The following is a 20,034-nucleotide window of genomic DNA, read 5'->3' on the forward strand; positions in this document are numbered from 1 at the left end:
GTTCCTCTGGGGGAGCTCCCTTCACTCTCGTATAGTGGATCCAGGAGCTGATCCTTTCTACTTTTACTGCAGTGTATGTGGTCAAGAACACGAGGTAAGGTCCCTTCCGCTTTTCTTTTAGTGTTTCATCCTTCCAGGTCTGGATGTAAAGCAGATCTCTGGGCTTGAAGTTATGTACCGGAGAGTCCAAAGGAAGTGGAGCCCTCTGTTGAGATACCTGTGTAAAGAGGATAATACCCGCAAGACAGATAATAAATAATCTTTCAAAATTCCTTCACCTTTAATGTGTATCTGATCACTCTGGCTACCCACCTCATTGACAGGATATGGTTTTCCATATAATATTTCAAAGGGGCTTATCCCTTCCCTCACTCGTGGAGTAATCCTAATTCTCATCAGGGCAATTGGTAGGATATCTACCCATTTAAGCTGGGTTTCTTGGCATAATTTAGAAATTCGTCTTTTAAGGGTCTGATTCATTCTTTCTACCTTCCCACTAGATTGTGGTCTTCAAGGGGTATGCAGGTCCCACTTTGTCCGGAAGAATTTAGATACCCCTTGGACTATCTCTGAAATAAAGTGAGGTCCTTTGTCCGAGGATATACCCTCAGGAACTCCAAACCTGGGGATTATTTCTTTCAATAAAATGTTAATTACTTCCCTAACTCTATTGTTGCGACAAGGGAAAGCCTCAGGCCACCCAGAAAATGTATCCACTAAAGCAAGTAGATACTTATATTGTCCGCATTTTGGTAATTCAGAGAAATCTATTTGCCAGTATTCCCTGGGGGTTATTCCCCTTCTTACTTCACCCATTGGAGGTTTCCTCTGAATTTTAGGGTTGTTCGCACAGCAAGTTTGACATTTCTTTACTATTATATCTGCATTCGTCTGCATGGCCCTACAGCATATCTCTTGATACTGCTCATCATAGTATCTGATCCTGTGTGTTTCTTCATGCAACTTTTTAAGGAGGGCCTCCATCATTTTATGCAGGAGGTAGAAATAAACGGATGCCTGTAAAGTTGAAAGCAGACGACATTTATTGCTAAAACACACATATTTATAATCACATATTCTGCAAAGTCACTGTACACGCACACAAGCATAAAATATGATTGGTTATATCAACTCTGTACACGTGCATAAACATAAGACATAATTGGTTATACCAACTAAAACATGTGAAACTTGTCTCAGTCTAATTGGTCAAGATAAACTGCTGAATTGAGGTTCTTTGTGCCAAGTTCCCTTTATCGTGCAATGTGCACCTGTGTTCTTCTAATTGGCATCTTTCTTTTTTTGTCTTCTTGTTTATTCTGTTCAAGGCCTTCTAAAGGCATCTGGAATGCTCTTGTGACTGTTAGCTAAATATGTGTCCACAATTTTAGATGTGGTTAATACTTGTTGATTTGGAGTTACCCACCATCCTTCTTCACTTTTTGTGCACTTTAACTTTTCTGCCAACTGATTTTCTTTTTCTGAATATTGTGGAGGTTTCATATCAGGTTTCCTGTTGGATATGAGGGCTCCTATTATCGGTTCATATAAAGCAGCTCTTTTGCAGCCTGGTCAGCCAACCTGTTACCTTGAGTTATTTCCCCTTGTCCCTTTTGATGGGCTCTGCAGTGGATTACTGCCACCTCCTTTGGTTCTAGTACAGCCTGCAGTAAATTTAAAATGTCTTGTCCATATTTTATACTGCTTTCCTGGGAATTCAATAGTCCGTGTTCCTTCCAAATAGCTCCATGAGCGTGGACAACTCCAAAGGCATACCTGGAGTCTGTATATATATTGACTCTTTGATCTTTTCCAATTTAAAGTGCCCTTGTAAGAGCAACTATTTCAGCTTTCTGTGCTGAGGTATTTGGGGTTAAGGGTTTGGCCTCTATTTCTTCCCATAAGGTAACTACTGCATATCCAGCTTTTCTTTCTCCATTCTGTATAAAGCTGCTGCCATCTGTAAATAGTTCCAAATTCGCATTTTTCAATGGCTCATCTCTCAGATCTGGCCCGCTGGCATAGACCTGTTCAATAGTTGTCAAACAGTCATGTTGTAAAGGTTCTTGTGCTGCCATTGGCAATGAGGTGGCAGGGTTTAGAGTTGATACTACACTTAGAGTGACATCTTCTTGATCTATTATCACGGCTTGGTATTTGGCCAGTCGGTTTGGAGAAATCCAATGGTGTCCTTTTTGGTTTAGAATAGCCACCACTGCATGTGGGACTGGTACTGTTACTGATTGTCCCAAGGTGAGCTTCCAGGCTTCCTGGATTAACAGAGAAGTGGCAGCTACAGCTCAGAGACAAGCCGGCCATCCTTTACTCACTTCATCCAATTGTTTCGGAAAATAGGTTACTGGCCTTTTCCAGCTTCCAAGTGTCTGAGTCATTACGACAGAGGCCACTTGCTGTCTCTCATGTACATATAACTGAAAGGGTTTTGTCAGATCAGGGAGGCCCAAGGCTAGGGCTTCCATAAATTTTCTTTTATTTTCATCAAAATTACTCTGACACTCTGGAGTCCATTCTAAAAACTCTCCCAGGCCCTTTGTGGCCGCATATAAGGGTTTGGCTATAAGTCCAAAATTGGGGATCCATATCCAGCAGAATCCAGCCATTCCCAGAAAGTTTAGCAGGCTTACCATAGCTTCTGTATGAACTTGTTCAGTATTAGCTCCAATTAAGATATTGTCCACATGCTGTAAAAGAGTAACACCATCATTATTAGTTCGCCATTGTTCTAATTCTTTAGCCAATACTTCACCAAACAAAGTGGGACTATTTTTAAATCCATGGGGAAGAACAGTCCAACACAGTTGTCCTTTCCTTCCAGTAGTCAGATTTTCCCATTCAAATGCAAAGAGTATTTGACTTTGTTCATCCACTGGAATGCAGAAGACAGCATCTTTTAAGTCTAGCACTGTAAAATAGGCATTGTTCTAGGGTACAGACGTTAACAGGGTATAAGGGTTAGACACCGAAGGATGTACGTCTTTGGTTATCTGATTTATAGCCCGCAAATCCTGCACCAGTCGGTATTCCTGGGAGCGAGGCTTCCTCACTGGCAAGATCGGTGTATTATATTCAGATTGACATTCCCTGAGCAGTCCATATTGCATAAAGATATTTATCAGGGGTTCGAGGCCTCTGCGAGCTTCCAGTCTAATAGGATATTGGTGCACCCTCACCGGTTTTGCCCCCTCTTAATTCTATCTTAATCGGACTTACGTTTTTTGCTTTACCTGGTTTCTTAGAAGCCCATACCAGGGCAATTACCACATTTAGTACAGCATTCAGAATAGTATCTTCGGATTCTTCTGATGTTTCATTTGTCAGCAAGCAGATCTGGGCTCTCCAGGCTGTTTCCAGCAGGATATGGAGCTGTACAGCATTCTCAGAAAAGGTTACTTGCGCATTTAGTTTGCATAGCAAATCTCATCCCAGCAGAGGTAGGGGGCATTCTGGCATATATAGAAACTCATGAATTAATTTAGTTTACCCAATTGTGCATTCCATTGGTTGTAAAAATGGCCTTAATGTTCTTTTTCCCGTTGCCCCAACAATAGGTATAGTTACTTTACTTAGAGGTCCTTTACAACTGGTGACTACTGAATGAGTGGCCCCACTGTCAATTAAAATCTATGGTCTCGTTCCCCAGCTTAACTGGAACCAGGGGATCAGCTGGGGAGACTTTAATGTTTTCCTCCAGTCCTCTTCATTCATTGTCTGAATCTTCTAACATAATAAGATTAGCATTTCCTGCATGATCTTGTTCCTCTGGCCCCTTTTGGTTTGGGCATTCATTCTTCCAGTGCCCTTTCTGTTAACAGACCACACATTGATTTAGTCTAAAAGGGGGTTGGTTTTGTGGGCCTCTTCCCTGCATTACTCCACCGCATCCTCCTCTTCCTCTACCTCTTCCTCTATCTTTTCCTCTGCCATAAAGAATGTATTTAGCAGAGCCTGTATATCTCCCCAATTGGGATTATGTGTTAACATTATAGTTTCTAATAGTTGGTATACTCCCTCAGGGTTTCCTCTATAGATCCAACAGATTGTTTCCAATTTAACAGGTCAGAGGTAGTGAACAGAACATGTACAAAAACCAGCAGTCCTTCTGGCCCCACTGCCTGTCTCAAGGGAGCCTGAACAGCTGGTTGGGTGTGCCCTCTAGCCTGACTGGAAATGGGGCTGAAATTCTCATTGCCAGATTGTGAATTAGAATCGATTGGTGAATGTTTGACACTTGTTTTTGTATGGAGGTGGGGCTGTCGGGACTAACAATTGTACATCCTCCTGCTCTTTTCCCCCTGCAATTTTTCCATCACAGCTCTTTCCATTATCACAGCTTATGCAACAACTGCTCCTCTTTTTCTCAGAAGCTGCATACATCACTAGGTCAGTTGTTAGCTTACATTTTTTCTGAATATCAAGTTTTCTATACAAAGTCATAAAGGCATCAACATAAGATACTTCATCCCGTTTCCCAAGTCAACGACAAAACAATATTAACTGCAGTATAGTATTAAATTGCAAAGACCCATTTTCTGGCCATCGTTCACTCCAATTTATAATTTGGCCACCATTGATTACAATATCTTTTCATTTTATCTTTTAGTCATTGGATCTCCCCCAAACTTATTCCAGTTTTTCAAAATACACCCCAAAGGGCTACAGGGAGGAATCGTGGATTGGCCTGATCCCATTTTCACCAAATATCCAGATTATTAATTATTTGCCAGCTCTGACCCCCCTGGTCAGTAATTCCTCCTGTGCACACTTGGCTCTGACCCCACTGGTCCATTAAGGCAACCTTTGCCGAGTATCTACGTGTGACTTTATAACCTTCTGCGGAAGTAATTAAATTAAATTTAATACTCACCAGTCCAGGAATTCACCCCCCTTTCACCCTTGTACAAATATCTCTGTTCGGCGTTGCACCTTTGAGTCGCTCGATGCCCTGACTTCGGAGAGAATCTGGAGGAGTCCCTGATCAATAGGTCGGTGCGCACTGGAGCTCTGTCCAGTCCAGTCTGCTGTTGGGGATGGCAAGACAATCTGGGAAAGGCCTTATGGCTGTCCCATCTGGGTCGCCGAAATGTTGTCCCAAAATGGGGTTCTTCACCTGGTGTGCAAAGAGCCGATAACACACAGAGCCGAGATATTTGTTTATTTCATGTCTGCGCAGAGATGGGTGCTAGCTTTGTGGATAAACAAATATCTTGACTCTGTGTGTTATTGGCTCTTTGCACACCAGGTGAAGAACCCCGTTTTGGGACAACACGGGGAGCTGCCCGGGTCCTGGCAGGTCCTTTGCGGCCAAAAGGCTGGACGAGGATGGGGATCCTGGGCTGATATCCATCCTCCTGCTCTCTCTTTCCAGATGCTGCACTGCAGTGCACCCCATAGTGGAGGGCTCACCTGGACGTCCTGAGCGAGGGGGGGGTCCAGCTCCCACCCCCTGTTCTCGCACTGTGACCTGTGGCACTTTACGGTCCCTCTTCTGCTGCTGCATGGGCTGTTCTGACTCCGGCTCCACTCGAAGTCCAGACAAGTAAGGCTCCATGCGGCACATCCACGCAGAGACATCCCTGCCCCCGGAGCACAGCACGGACCCTAGCCTGTCCCAGCCCAGTGGAGAGGCGCCCTTGGAGCCTTCCTCGCAGCGCTGCACTCACCACGGCATCCTCATGGGCTACAATGAGACAGAGATCAAGGTTTACCAGGTGTCCATCTTCTCCCATCTCTCCAGCTCCTCTGAGAGCATGGAGCAGCAGGCAGGCAGGCAGGCAGCCATCAAGAGGGGTTACCCTGAGCAGCGAACTCCGGAGGGGGGGCGAGATCCCAAACAAACTCACTGGGGTGGCAGGGGGGAGGACAGCAAGCGTGACAGGGGGCCTGGGCAGGCTACCCTGGATGATGACAATACCTTTGAGGACAGTCTGCTGGTGGAAGAACTATCCCTGTGTGGCTCTGCCCAGCACTTCTCCCACAGCGGCCTGCGGGTGGTGGAGCATCGGTGTGAGGGCAGCCCTAGCCACAGCCCCAAGGCCAGCAGAGAGGACAAGTCGCAGGATGTCTCCTCCTCCTGGCACATTGCTTGCAGTACTTTGCACACAAGAGACAGTTGCCCTGTCCCACCGAGGGATCAGCCCACAGACTACGGGGATAACAGGGAACAGGCAAGTGGCCACAACCTACTTTACCTTGATTTGCACAATATTGCACAAACTCCCCAGTTGGACTCTGGTGGGAAGAGAGAGAAGCCAGGGAGCAGTCTGGCTCACAGCAGCAGGGCTAGTGGAGAAGAGGAATGGCCAGTGGTGGCCAATGGGTGCAAGGAGCCCCCAGCTCCACAGACAGCGCTCAGCCCCGAGCCCAGCAACCTGAGCTCCCTGGAGAAGAAGCCATGGGGGAGCAGCTGGCTCGGTGGCAGCAGCTGCCCAGCCAAAAGGAAGCTGATGCCCGCTGGCAAGGTTGTGGCTGACTCCTGCTCTGAGGACGAGAGCCTGTCCCCACCAGTGAGGAAGAAGAGGGCCCTGCCATGCCACCCAGTGCCCACAGCCTGCCGCAGCACCGATGCTAAGGGGGCACCTTTCTGGAATCACCTGCTTCCCACAGCCAAGGTGAGCGTTGCTCAAGGGGGGAGGCAGGGAATGACCCGGGGACACCCAGAGCTCAGGGCTGTCCTTGTGGGCAAAACATGGTCCTCGTGGGCACATGGTCCATCGTGGCACAGCACCCTGTTCTGTCCCAGTGACACAGCACTGGTGTGAGCAGGGCAGCGGTTGACAGCCAGCACTGGGACACAATGTAGGTTGTCACTGGCTCTTGACACCTTGTAGTCACTGGATCTGCTGCTTGCAACCAGCTCTCTGGCCTGGAGAGCCTCATTCGAACAGGACATGACCTCTCTGTGACAGCAAGAGTTGGACACGTGGCATGGGGACACAGTCAGTGTCTGACAGCTTCACGTTAAGCCAGACTTACTGGCAGGCTTGGGAACAGCGTCTGTCCTCTGCCTGCCTGGGGGAGAAGAAGGCAGAGGGGTGGAATGGTTTGGGTCCCTGGCCGTGATATCCATCAGGGCACTCTGCACACTGGACAAGGGTTTTGGTGGCAGGGAGCAGGACTGGACATGCTCTAGCCAGGGAGTGGGAGCCTCAGTGCTGTGAGCAGAGATGCCACTGGCTTTTCTGCAGTTCTGGGGTGCCCATGGCATGTCCCCAGGGTGCCACAAGCTCTCAGAAATGGGGTAGACTCTGGAGGTTTGCAACCACCCTGGCAGCTCAGGAACTGCCTGCAATTCCTCCCTACTTACCAGCCCCTCCTGACCAGCTCCCTGCCTTCACTGTGTCCTGCCAGCTGAGGCTGCAGCAGGCTCATGCCAGAGCTGGCACGCTCCTCTCCTTCCCTGGGGCATCCCATGGTGCAGGGACCCTCAGGGAGGAGACGGTAGAGTTACCCTGGCTTCTTGCTGCTTGGAGCCAGGGTGCACTGTCCATGGGGCACAGCTCCATCCCTGCCCATGTGCCCTTTTTGGTGACTGTCCACAGCACTGCCCTTACAGAGTGAAGCCCTCCAGCAGCTTCCTTTGGTTTTCCTGCCCGGTCATGCCAGCCAGCTCCATCATCCTTTTGTGTGGCTTCCAGAAGGGAAAGTGTCCCCCTTGAAAAGGGGTCATCTATAAAAGGAAGCTGCAGTGTGGCCCTGGCTTTAACCCCCCCACCCTACAGCTGTAGGAGTCTGGCTGTGGGCGGGGGCAGACAGCATGCCCCTCTGCCTGGCGGCATTACCAAGGACTTAGCATGAATCGCCTGGGGATGGGACTTTTCTTCCCTGGGAGGTGCAAGGGGGTGTTGGTGCATGCCTCTGTCTGGGGGTGTCTTGCTCACTGGGGCTGGCCCTGAGACCTGCTTTGCAGGGTGGGAGCTGTGCACTGCACCCTCAGGCTGGGTACCAACACCCCCTTCCCCAGCAGAGCCACTTTGGGAGGGTAAAGACCTGCCCTTGCAGCCAGGTCTCGGTTTTGGCAGCCCCATGTCCCCAGCCCTCACGCTGCCCTGCTGGATGCCCCCGCAGAGGCCACTGACGGCCTGTCCAATCTGCTGGGACCCTCATGGGGCTGTGGGGCAGGGCAAGGGGCAATGGCACCTTGTGGTGGGTTAACCCTGGCTGGATGCCAGGTGCCCACCAAAGCCGTTCTATCACTCCCCCATCCTCAGCTGGCCAGGGGAGAGAAAATATAACAAAGGGCTCATGGGTCAAGATAAGGACGGGGAGAGATCACTCACCAATTACCATCACGGGCAAAACAGACTCAGCTTGGGGAAAATTAACTCAATTTATTACCAATCAACCAGAGTAGGGTAATGTGAAATAAAACCAAATCTCAAAACACCTTCCCTCCACCCCTCCCTTCTTCCCGGGCACAACTTCACTCCCGGATTCTCTACCAACCCCCCCAGTGGTGCAGGGGGATGGGGAATGGGGGTTTACGGTTAGTTCATCACACGTTATTTTCTGCCGCTTCATCCTCTTCAGGGGCAGGACTCCTCACACTCTTCCCCTGCTCCAGCGTGGTGTCCCTCCCACAGGAGACAGTCCTCCATGAACTTCTCCAACATGGGTCCTTCCCATGGGGTGCAGTTCTTCACGAACTGCTCCAGCATGGGTCCCTTCCACAGCGTGCAGTCCTTCAGGAGCACACTGCTCCAGCGTGGGTCCCCCGCGGGGTCACAAGTCCTGCCAGAAAACCTGCTCCAACGTGGGCTCCTCACTCCACAGATCCGCAGGTCCTGCCAGGAGCCTGCTCCAGCGTGGGCTTCCCATGGGGTCACAGCCTCCTTTGGGCACATTCACCTGCTCTGGCGTGGGGTCCTCCACAGGCTGCAGGTGGATATCTGCTCCACTGTGGACCTCCATGGGCTGCAGGGGGACAACCTGCCTCACCATGGTCTTCACCACGGGCTGCAGGGGAATCTCTGCTCCGGCGCCTGGAGCATCTCCTCCCCCTCCTTCTTCACTGACCTTGGTGTCTGCAGGGTTGTTTCTCTCACATGTTCTCACTCCTCTCTCCAACTGCCGTTTCTTTGCCCGCTGCAACTTTTTTCCTTCTTAAATATGTTATCACAGAGGCGCTACCACTATCGCTGATTGGCTCGGCCTTGGCCGGCGGTGGGTCCGTCTTAGAGCTGGCTGGTATTGGCTCTGTCGGACATAGGGGAAGCTTCCAGCAGCTTCTTATAGAAGCCACCCCTGTAACCCCCCCCGCTACCAAAACCTTGCCACACAAATCCAATACACACCTCCTGGGGGTGTACAGTCCCCGGTTGCTGCCCTAACACGGTTCTCAATTTTGTGCCCCCTCCAGAGCTCTGCGGATTGCACTGCAGTCGGGAGGAGGCTGAAGAGCAGGCTGCACCTCAAATCGTGAGTGTCTCAGCAGCCCCGAGGGTCAGCCATGGGGGCCCAGGGTGCCCAGCCACCCCAGCACCCTGCAGCCCCATGGGAGGGTCGGGTTGGGACGAATCCTCTTCCCTTCCCTGCCCCAGGCATCTCTCCTCCACAAGACCCCAGGCTGTGGGGCAGAGGGAGGTTTCTTCTGCCCGAGGGGTGGGAAAGTGGGTTTAACCTCTGCCAAAGAAAGGGATGGGTGGACCTGGAGAGGGATCCGCACCCTCAGGGACACAGGCAGCCCAGGGCTGTGTCCTCTCCGGTTTGTCACTGATCTTCTCTCCTCTCTCAAAGGCGACATCTCTGGAGCAGCCTCCGGAGGGGTACCAGGTCCTCCACAGCACCCTGGGCCACCACCACCATCAGCCATGTTCTGCTGGGCAACTTTGAGGTAATGGAACCCACCTGCCAGGGAGGGAGGTGGGTCCTGCGGGCTCCGGGCTGGGCTGGCGATGGGCATGAGACGCTGAGCCCGATGGGAGCCCCAGTGTGGGGCTGGGCTGATTGTCCCCAAGGGCCTGACACGCAGTGGCTGTTTGTGCAGCCACCATCCGCCAGTGGAACGGCTCAGCCAGCAGATCTGATGCGCTAGGACCCCAGACCCTGCTGAGATGGCCGCCGTGGAGCTGAGCAGCTGAGCCGAGGCACTCTTGCTGCTTCTCTGTGTTAGATGGCTGGTTTCAGTCCACCAATTCAGGATGGGCCTGTCTTGGAGCAAGCAGCCAGGGCCACTCACAGGTTGTCTCCAGAGAGCCAGGAGACACACGAGGGCAAGCAGACGTGGTTGCAGTGGAGATGGGGATGATCTCACCTGCAGCTTAGAGGCGAGGGGCAGGACTGGTGTTTGAAGGTCCCTAACGCTTCCCTCCTCTCTCAGGAGTCCATCCTGAAAGGGCGCTTTGCGCCGTCGGGGAGGATCGAGGGGTTCACGGCAGAGATCGGTGCCAGTGGCTCCTACTGCCCCCAGCACGCCACCCTGCCCGTTGATGTCACCTACTTCGACATCTCTGAACATAGCGCGCCCTCGCCTTTCCTGGTACGCAGACAAGGGAGGTCTGGGCCCATGGGGGAGGTGAGTGGGGACTGTACCCAGGCACTGCACATCCTCAGGGGCTGCCCCTCTCCAGAGAGTGTGTCTCAAGCAACCACCTACCTGAAGAGACCGCTAGCTGTGCTGGGAGCAATATTTAACCCACAAAGCAAAGAGGGAAAGAAGCAGGAACCCTTGCAGGTGTATAAACAGGCAGGCTGCTGCCCAGCCATCTCATGGCTGCTGCTTCACTGTCACCTCTGTGTTGCTGCTTGTTCATCCTTCTGTCTGAAGGGACTGAGCTGGGCGTCATCTTGCCGCCTTGTGCTAGGTGTTCCTGGTGAGAGGGGATTGTGGCCCTGTGCTGGGTCCCAGCTGAGCTCTCCATGGGCTTTCTCCCTCTCACGTGCTTTCTTTTGCCCCAGGGAGTGATTGACTTGGAGGCCTTGGGAAAGAAGGGTTACAGTGTCCCCAAAGCTGGAACCATCCAAGTGGTGAGTCATCCCCTGGCCTCTGGCAGCACCATGGGGAGGGGGCCAGGTGGGCTCTGGTTGCTCCCCAAGGTGGACACATTCCATTACATTGTTTGGCAGGGGCAGCAGCCAGAAAGCTCTGTGCAGAGGGGGTACGTGGCTGCTGAGAAAGCACAGTGGAGGGGAGCACAGGGTCCCTGGGGTGCTGGCAGGGAAACAAAGTGATGGGAGATGCAGGGAAGGAAGAGGTTGGTGGGGAGGGACGAGTCTTGGCAGGAGAGTGTGTATGTGCAATGGGAATGGGATGGGAGCATGGGAGTGGAGGTGCGTGGAAAGGACTGACCTGTGGGCCTCAAGCTAAGCCCTCTGGGGCTAGTGTGGGGCTTTCTGGGCCCTTGGGCCCACTGGCACTGCCCCCAGATGCCCCAGCCCTGCCCTATGGATCCATTCCTGTGCCCTTCCCAGTCTCACCCCCTACCCCTCTACCCCCAGACCTTATTTAACCCCAACAAGACTGTGGTGAAGATGTTCTTGGTGATGTACGACTTCCAGGACATGCCAGCCAACCACATGACCTTCCTACGCCACCGCATCTTCCTGGTGCCCGTGGGGGAGGAGGAGAAGGCCACTGTGGCCCCCAGCAACTCACTGGGCACTGGCCCACCCCGCAGGGTCCTTTGCTACTTGATGCATCTAAGGTAGGGCATGCCTGGAGGGATGAGTGCCTGCCCCAGGGTCACCCCTGGGCTCCTCTCCCATGTGTCCCTGCCTCCCCCAAACCTGCAGGCCTTCCTGCCAGAGCGGGAGGATAGCAGCCTGACCCCCTCACCCTGGGGAGGAGCAGGGACTGGCTGCTTTTTCGGGGAGGTTGGAGCTGCTGCCATGCCTGAGGGCAGCAGTCTCTGTCCCTCTGAAGGCAACCAGAGCATGGCCACCTTGACCAGGGGCCAAAGTAGGCAAGGGGGTCATGCCCCCCACCGAGGCTGTCCTGCCCTTGCCTGGGAGCCTGAGGTCCCTCTGCCCTGCCCTTGTCTCCACTCAGGTTTCACAGCTCCAAGTCGGGGAAGATCTACCTTCATGACGACATCCGGCTGCTTTTCTCCCGCAAGTCAGTCGAGGTCGACTCGGGGATCTCCTATGAACTGAAATCCTTTACGGAGATACCGAGGAACCCCTGCTACTCGCCCCGAGCCTGACCTTCTCCATCCCCCAGGGCCACCAGGGAGCCTCCAGCCCAGCACCTGGGGGAGAGATGAGTAAAGGGCCAGCAAGCAAGCACCACCTTGAAGTATCACCCTCCTTGTGTGCCCCCGTCCTCCTGAGCAGCACAGATGCCATGCCCGTGCCCTGTGGCAGGGCTGAGATCACCAAGGGGGCTTCACCAAGAGGGACAGGAGCTGGGGAGCAGCCCCAGTGCTCCAAGGACATGCCCAAGCCTTCTGCCAGCACTGTTCCCAGCTCAGAGATGTGGCTGGAGCTGGGGGGAGTGAAGAATTGGGCTGGGGGCTCTGGGCAAGGCTGTCCACACCAGTCCCAGGGTTGAGAGCAGAACGTGTGGAAGAATTTGTATTTATTAGTATTTATTGTCGCTGGCAGTGCAGAGGAGGCTTGTGCAGAGGATCGGAGGTGCTGTGCTGTTCTTCCCCCCTCCTCTTGGTGCTGGATGAGGCCCCTGACAGCAGGGAGGCTGTGCTCAGCAGTGTGGGGCTGCCTGGGTTGCGGCAGGGCTGTAGGGGCTGTGAGGGTGACCGGGGACAGGGACACTTTGGGCTGTGGAAGGAGAGTGTGACCCACCTCTTGGCTGGGGTGCAGCTCCCATGCTGGGGCTGTGTTAAAAGCCCCGGGAGAGGCTGAGACTTGCTGGGCACCAGCTCTGTAGGGCCAGCCCCACTTCAGGCAGCTTGGAGAGGCCTGGACTTGCCCTCCCACCCCTTTAGGGCAAGCCAGACCCCAAGAAATCTGTGGCTGGCAGGGAACTGGCTGTTGCCATGGCTCCTGGGGCTGAGACATGGCCGTCCCATGGATGGGGACTTGGGGGTCTCTGCAGGAGCACGGGGACAGCCCTCCTGGCAGGAGCCTCCAGAGCCCATGCATGCTGTGAATCTGAGAGAAGGTGGAGATTGCCAAAAAAATCAGGGCCTTGCACTGTTTGTGTGTGTGTGTGGTGAATCCCATCCAGGAGATGGCTTTGGACAGGGGTCTGCTGGCAGCATGATCAGGTGCTGGAGGATGGGCAGGAGCCCTGGCCTAGTCCCTGGGAAGAGAGGAAGCAGCAGAGGGCATCAAATGGAGGTCAGGCTGGACCTTCAGGTGGGTGTTTGGGGGTGATCTGGAACAGTACCCGCCCCTGCTGTAGCCTCAGGAGTCCCAGGTGGGTCAGAGAAGTGAGAGGGGCAGGGGACAAAGGAAAAATGAGCTTGCATGTACCCCATCTATGTAATCCCCATGACCTGGGGCCTCTGCTAGGCTCATGCAGGGAGGACTGCCAGGCTGCAACCTTGCTGGGGTGGGCATGACCCTGGAACCAGGGGCTCCCTGGGACAGCTGTCATTTTAACCAAAGTCCACCCCATGTTCTCCCCAGAACTCCAGCTGGCAGAGCTGGGGTGTGAGAACAGGACAGGACAGGCCTCTGCCACACTTGGGGGGGGCGAGGCCCTGCTCTCCCCTGCCATGGGGAGGCCGAGAGGCTCTGGCCCTGCTGGGCTGGGGGGGGGCAGGGTCCCACTCACCACCACCCCCACAGTGGGAGCCTGCTCTCCCCACGACACCGGGTCCTGGAGTACCTCTTGCCCCATGACATCAGGGTCCCAGGACCCCCCCCGTCCACAGCACCGGGGCCCGGGGTCCCACTCCCCCCAGGACACTGGGGTTCCCCCTCGCCCCACGGCCTCGGGCCCCACTGGCTGGGCGGGGAGACTGGCAGCTGCCCGGCGAGGCTGTACCGGTACTTTTCGTGTTTGTTTTTAATTTAATAAACGCTCGTTTGGAAACAGAGCCCAGTCTCCGCATCTCGCCGCTCCCGGGGACGGCGGAACCAGGGGCAGCAGCCGCCGCGGCGGGACGGGGTACCCCGGTGTGTTCACCCGGAAGAGGCGGGGCATCCTGGGAGGCCTTCCGGGGCGGTGGGGGGAGTGGCGGTGGCGCGATGCTGGTGCGGCTTGGTCTGGCCTCGTCTCGTCCTGCCGCAGGTGGGGCGTGGGGGAGCTGGTGTTGGGACTTTGAGGGAGGGATGGAAGAGGTTCATGGGGGCTCGGCTGGGGGGAGCTGGGTAGGGATAGGGGTATTGAGGTGCGCAGAGGAGGCCTGGGGGCAAATGGGTATGGGGGTATTGAGGGGGCCGAGTGGGAGTTTGATTGGGGAGTAGTGTTGGGGGACAGGGGGCAACTTGGTATGAGAAGTGGTGAGGTGAACTGGGGGGGAATGGGTTGGGGGATGTGGGGCTGGGGAGGAAATGAGTGTAGAAGTGGATGTGAGGAGCTGTGGAGGCCTGGGGGGTAGGTTGTGGTGCGGGGAGGGGCATGGGGGTTAGTGAGGAGAGCTGGGGGGAGTGAGGGGCTGTGGCTGTGGGGAGGAGGGTGAGAGAGTGCCCAGGGGGAGCAGGTCCTTGGGGGGAGCCGGAAGGTAGCCACAGCTGGGAAGGGGACAGGCTGGCAAGGGGGGCCTGGGACCGAGGTGGGGGGTAGAGAGAGGTGGGAGGAAGGAGTCTCACCAGGTTACAGGGGGCTGAGTGGGGCAGAAGAGACCCCGCCCCACACCTTCCTTTCCCTTACAGTGTCAGGGAGGCTTTATTCCTCCCCCCATGCGGGGATGTGAGGGAAGGAAAGATGTGGAGAAAGCTCCAACACTGGGGTGAGCCCCCCCCCCTACACCTGCAGGGAAGGCCCTGACACTTGCACTGATACTGGGGCCCAGGTCTCATCCCTGTGGGGACAGCCCATGTCCCCTCACAGTGTGTACTTGTTCTGGGTGTCAGTGATGTTTCCTGCCCTGGTGTATCGGGGCCATGAGCAGCAATCCCAGATGGGAGAGCAGGGCCTGGAGGAGGAGGATTGTCACGTGCAAGGGGCTGGGGCAGGGCTGCCTGGTGCAGTGCACAGGTGTGTTTGTGCTCATGCAGGGATGGCACTGGGCTCTGAGGTGCCAGCAGCTAGTCTCCATTCTGTTCCTTTTCCTTTCTCCAGCGCTTCCAACAGCTGAAGCATTCAGCGTGGCTGGCCCCAGCACCACATTGCTTGAACTCCAGCCTGCCTGTGAACATTAGGGTGCTCTTTGTGCCACAGCAGGAGGCTTGGGTGGTGGAGTGGATGGGCAAGTTCCACTGAATCCTTGAGCCTGTAAGGAGCTGTTTTTCTTCCCTTCTGGATTCAGCAGGTTCCTAAAGCTGTAGCGAGGTGTGTTCTTTGTGTGAGGATTTGGGGGGGGGTGTGTGTGTGTGTGTGTGTGTGCTTATTCTTCCAGATTGTGATCCTTTTGGCTGCTTGTACACTAATTTCCTTTGTTAGGGTGTTAAAAGCACTGAGAAACCTAAATTTCCTCTGTGTGGGAAGTACGTTTGCTCTGCCTGCAGCATCTACAGTGTAGCATACTTGAGCTTTGTTTGCACAGCCCTCTCTAGCCTGGCTGAGCTCTCTGGGGGGGGTGAAACCCAGGGTTTGAACTTCCTCATCCCTCTGCTGGACCAGATTCGTTATGTGCAGAGTCTCAAAGAAATCATCATTAACGTCCCAGAGCAGTCAGCTGTCACCCTAGGTAAGGAACAGCTTCTGCATCCTGCCCTTCTCTTTCCACTGTATCCAGGGTTATGGACCCCTACAAGGTACTGTCCCTGCTGTGCTAACGCTTGGCATGAGTCAAACTGGCAGCCTCCTAGCGTCCCTGCTGCGCCCAGCACAGTCTGTGTGCTGTGTCGCCCAGCTGGCCGCCTTGACAACCCCTCAGTCACCGCTCACCTGGCTCTGCTGGCTCGCTTCACGACACAACACGTGCTTCAGCCTCTGCCTGGCTTGCTGTGCTCTGCGAGGCAGGTAGGCTGAGTACCCTGTTCCTTCCCTAGGGAATGGGAGGAGGAGGGGAAGGCAGATCTCAGCTCTGGACCCCACTTTTCTTTGGCGGGGGTGTCTGTGGCAGGTTTCTCGTCTTAGTGCTTAGCGTTTGCTCATCCTGCCTCATTTGGGGTCCCTCTCAGCACTGCCATCGACTCTGTTTTTTGCTTCTGCTCTTCAGGCCAGCTATGGGGTGGAAGATCCTGAGTATGCAGTGACCCAGCTGGCCCAGACCACCATGAGATCTGAACTTGGCAAACTCTCCCTCTACAGAGTCTTCCGGGTGAGCTGGGGAGGTGGATCATGGAGCTGCCAGCATCTAGCAGCATTTCTCAAAACCCTGGGGGGTCTGCATGGCCAGGCTCATACGCGTAACAGCAAAATGCCCTTTTCTTAGAGGGCTTCTGTTTCAGTTGACCTATTAGTGAATCCTTGAAGATGGGTCTTGTTTTGGTTATTTTTTTTAACAGAAGCCCTGAACGGGGCTGAACATGGAGCAGGGGTTCAGGCCAGCTCCTGAAGCCATCGTCTCATGGCCCTGCCTGCCCTGTCCCACTCCTACTGCCTGTCCAGTCTTAGAATAGAATAGAATAGAATATTTCAGTTGGAAGGGACCTACAATGATCATCTGGTCCAACTGCCTGACCAATTCAGGGCTGACCAAAAGTTAAAGCATGTTATTAAGGGCACTGTCCAAATGCCTCTTAAATACTGACAGGCTTGGGGCATCAACCACCTCTCTAGGAAGCCTGTTCCAGTGTTTGACCACCCTCTCTGTAAAGAAATGTTTCCTAATATCTAGTCTGATCCTCCCCTAATGCAGCTTTGAACCATTCCCATTTGTCCTGTCACTGGATACCAGGGAGAAGAGATCAGCACCTCCCTCTCCACTTCCCCTCCTCAGGAAGCTGTAGAGAGCAATGAGGTCACCCCTCAGCCTCCTTCTCTCCAAGCTAGACAAACCCAGAGTCCTTAGCTGCTCCTCATAGGACATGCCTTCCAGCCCTTTCACCAGCTTTGTTGCCCTCTTCTGGACACATTCAAGGACCTTAACATCCTTCTTAAATTGTGGGGCCCAGAACTGCACACAGTACTCAAGGTGAGGCCGCACCAGCGCTAAAGACAGTGGGATAATCACCTCTTTTGACTGGCTGGTTATACTGTGTTTGATGCACCCCAGGGTGTGGTTTGCCCTCTTGGCTGCCAGGGCACACTGCTGACTCATATTGAGCCTGCTATCGACCAGCACCCCCAGATCCCTTTCTGCAGGGCTGCTCTCCAGCCACTCCTCTCCCAATCTATACTTGTGCCTGGCGTTACTCTGTCCCAGATGCAGAATCCAGTATTTGTTCTTGTTAAATTTAATCCCATTAATGATTGCCCAATGCTCCAATCTATCCAGATCCCTCTGCAAGGCCTCTTGTTTCTTGAGAGAGTCAACAGCACCTCCCAGTTTGGTATCGTCAGCAAACTTGCTAATGGTGCATTCAACTCCTGCCTCCAGATCGCTGATAAAAATATTGAACAGAACTGGCCCTAGAACTGAGCCCTGAGGAATACCGCTGGTGACTGGTCACCAGCCAGATGTAGCCCCATTTACTACAACCCTTTGAGCCCTGCCGTTCAGCCAGTTCTTCACCCAGTGCACTGTGCACCTGCTCATCCCACAGTTGGACAACTTGTCCAGATGGATGCTGTGAGGGATGGAATCAAAAGCCTTACTAAAATCCAGAAAAACTACATCCACCACCTTCCCTTCATCCACTAGGTGGGTGACCTTATCATAGAAGGATATCAAATTAGTTAAACAGGACTTTCCCTTTGTGAACCCGTGTTGACTGTACCTGATGACTGCATTGTTCTTTAAATGCCTTTCAATAGCACCCAGTATGATCTTCTCCATAATTTTTCCAGGAACTGAGGTTAGACTAACAGGTCTGTAGTTTCCTGGGTCTTCCCTCATGCCCTTCTTGTAGATTGGAATAACGTTGGCTAGCTTCCAGTCGGCAGGGACCTCCCCAGACTCCCAAGAACTTTGGTAGATGATTGAGTGAGGTCCTGCTGTAACATCCACTAACTCCTTCAGTACTCTGGGATGAATCCCATCAGGCCCCATGGACTTGTGAACATTCAGCTGATACAGCTGGTCCCTTACAATTTCAGTGTCCACAAATGGAAAGTCACTGTTCCCATACTCGTGGTTCTCTGACTCAGACCTTAGGCTGCCTGGTCTGCTATCAGTATTATTAAAGACTGAGGCAAAAAAAGCATTGAATGCCTCTGCTTTTTCTTCATCCCTGTTTGTCAAGTGACCATCTTCAACAAGTATCAGTCCAATGTTTTCTTTAGACCTCCTCTTGCTAGTAACATACTTAAAAAAGCCCTTCTTGTTACCTGAAATAAGACTGGCCAGTTTTAACTCTAATTGAGCTTTGGCCTTTTGTGTCTTCTCCCTGCATATGTGAACCACAGCTCTCTAATCTTCCTGCGAAGCGTGACCTCGCTTCCAGAGATTGTACAATTTCTTTTTCCTCTTGAGCTCCAAGAGGAGTTCCCTGTTCAGCCAAGCTGGTCTTCTGACCTGCTTGCTTGACTTGCGACACAGTGGAATTGCCTGCTCCAACAGTGTCTTTTCCTGCCACAGCCCTGGAGCATGCAGTTTCCCCTCTCCTCCCCCATGGCTCTCGTTCCCTTCAGGCCTGGGCATCTACGCTATGCTGACCAAGCTGCAAGCTGTGAAGACCCATGATAAGATGCTTCCAGCCCGTAAGGACCCCCAGCCTCCCACCATGTAGGTGCTTAAGGCAGAACAGGCCAATGCTAGCTAGTAGAGCCAGAAAGATCCTGGGGCCTGCCAGGCTGTGGGCAGTCCTGTCCTGCTGCCCTCCCTGGTCAGATGCTGCTCTTCTTCCTGAAGCGAAAGCTTGATGGAAATTTACTAGCCAAAACTTTTTAACAAGCAGCAGCAATGAACTATGTAACAGCGGTATTGTGAATCGTACATGTAAGCACACAGTAATCTTTTAATGGAACTTATCTTTGGGAACGGAATGCAAGGACACTATGAGATAAAGAGGCACAGGATGCCTCAAGACTGCAGAACCGACTGAAACTAGCTCTGTGGTTTTGTCAGCAAGAACACAGGAGTAAAAGCTATAGTTCACCAAGGGGGCATGGTGATGAAGAGGAGTGGATGAAGTAAACGACCACCAGATGTCTCTGAAGCCCACCCAAAGACTATAATGCGCATATGGGAATGGGTGGTTACCTATGATAATGAGTTCTCGGGAAAATCATTAATATGTTAATCACTTCTATGAATATGTATGTATAACTTGTATATAAGCTGTATAACTGACCTGGCACGGCACACATATTAGGAGGAGCGATCCCCTGTGCGCCCAGTGCTGCAATAAAGAATACCTACTTAATAGTCATCCTGACTATTGAGTCCTGATTTCAGCTTTTCACGGTGTCATTCCCTTGGTCTTTATTTTGTATTTGGATTTAAATAATGTAATAAATGGTACTGGTGCTGCAGCACATCCCCTGGCACTCGGGAGCGCAACCTGCTGTGTGCCACTGAGGGGGACCATCCCTCCTAAGCAGGCTTCTGCCGGGAGCTCCTGCTGACCTGCGGGAAGGTGCCATGATCTGCAAGAGGAGCCTGGGGATCCTTCTCCGGGGCTGTGGGGTCCCTGTCCTGCCCGCTGCAGTCACGTGCAACCCCCACCTGGTGCCTCACAACAGTGCCACTGCCTCTGGGGTGCGCAGGTTTCCTATAGCATGCTCCTTGTAGCGTGCACCACGGGGAGTGGAATGGCTGTGGCAATTAATTAATTAAAGCAACGTCTCGCTTTAGCTGGGGGTGCTCAGGGTCCCCACACCCACCCCGAGGGAGGTGGGGAAGCCGGGCGGCACCCAGGCGCACGGGGGTGCTGCCACTTCCCGCGCCGCTGCTCTTGGGCAGCCACCGTGCGTGGCACTTCCTGGGCGAGGGATGGTGGGGTGAGAGGAGCTGGGGGGAC

At 53.5% G+C, this 20,034-nt stretch overlaps 2 protein-coding genes and 1 long non-coding RNA gene across 3 annotated transcripts in view; all 3 read left to right on the forward strand.

Annotated features, from left to right (window-relative positions):
• ATOSB (atos homolog B) overlaps positions 1 to 13,844 on the forward strand; it is a 51,261-nt gene extending 37,417 nt beyond the window's left edge. Inside the window, exons 4-10 of the mRNA XM_069775533.1 lie at positions 5,387 to 6,629; positions 9,377 to 9,435; positions 9,754 to 9,850; positions 10,337 to 10,495; positions 10,915 to 10,983; positions 11,455 to 11,660; positions 12,005 to 13,844. Coding sequence (XP_069631634.1) covers positions 5,568 to 6,629; positions 9,377 to 9,435; positions 9,754 to 9,850; positions 10,337 to 10,495; positions 10,915 to 10,983; positions 11,455 to 11,660; positions 12,005 to 12,158 — 1,806 coding nt within the window. The 5' untranslated portion in view covers positions 5,387 to 5,567 and the 3' untranslated portion in view covers positions 12,159 to 13,844. The remainder of the gene's footprint in view (positions 1 to 5,386; positions 6,630 to 9,376; positions 9,436 to 9,753; positions 9,851 to 10,336; positions 10,496 to 10,914; positions 10,984 to 11,454; positions 11,661 to 12,004) is intronic.
• LOC138683551 (uncharacterized) overlaps positions 1 to 19,443 on the forward strand; it is a 312,573-nt gene extending 293,130 nt beyond the window's left edge. The window contains exon 2 of the long non-coding RNA XR_011323053.1: positions 16,974 to 19,443. This is a non-coding gene — a long non-coding RNA (uncharacterized lncRNA). The remainder of the gene's footprint in view (positions 1 to 16,973) is intronic.
• On the forward strand, positions 13,249 to 19,443 carry STOML2 (stomatin like 2). Its single transcript, XM_069775604.1, is given in 6 exon segments — positions 13,249 to 13,272; positions 13,958 to 14,152; positions 15,146 to 15,298; positions 15,614 to 15,748; positions 15,751 to 15,780; positions 16,188 to 19,443. Coding segments are annotated over 6 exon segments (753 nt in total). The 3' UTR covers positions 16,404 to 19,443.
• Positions 19,444 to 20,034: the final 591 nt, after the last annotated feature.

The sequence above is a fragment of the Haliaeetus albicilla genome, chromosome W, assembly GCF_947461875.1.
Source record: "Haliaeetus albicilla chromosome W, bHalAlb1.1, whole genome shotgun sequence".
In the NCBI taxonomy this organism is placed as follows: domain Eukaryota; kingdom Metazoa; phylum Chordata; class Aves; order Accipitriformes; family Accipitridae; genus Haliaeetus; species Haliaeetus albicilla.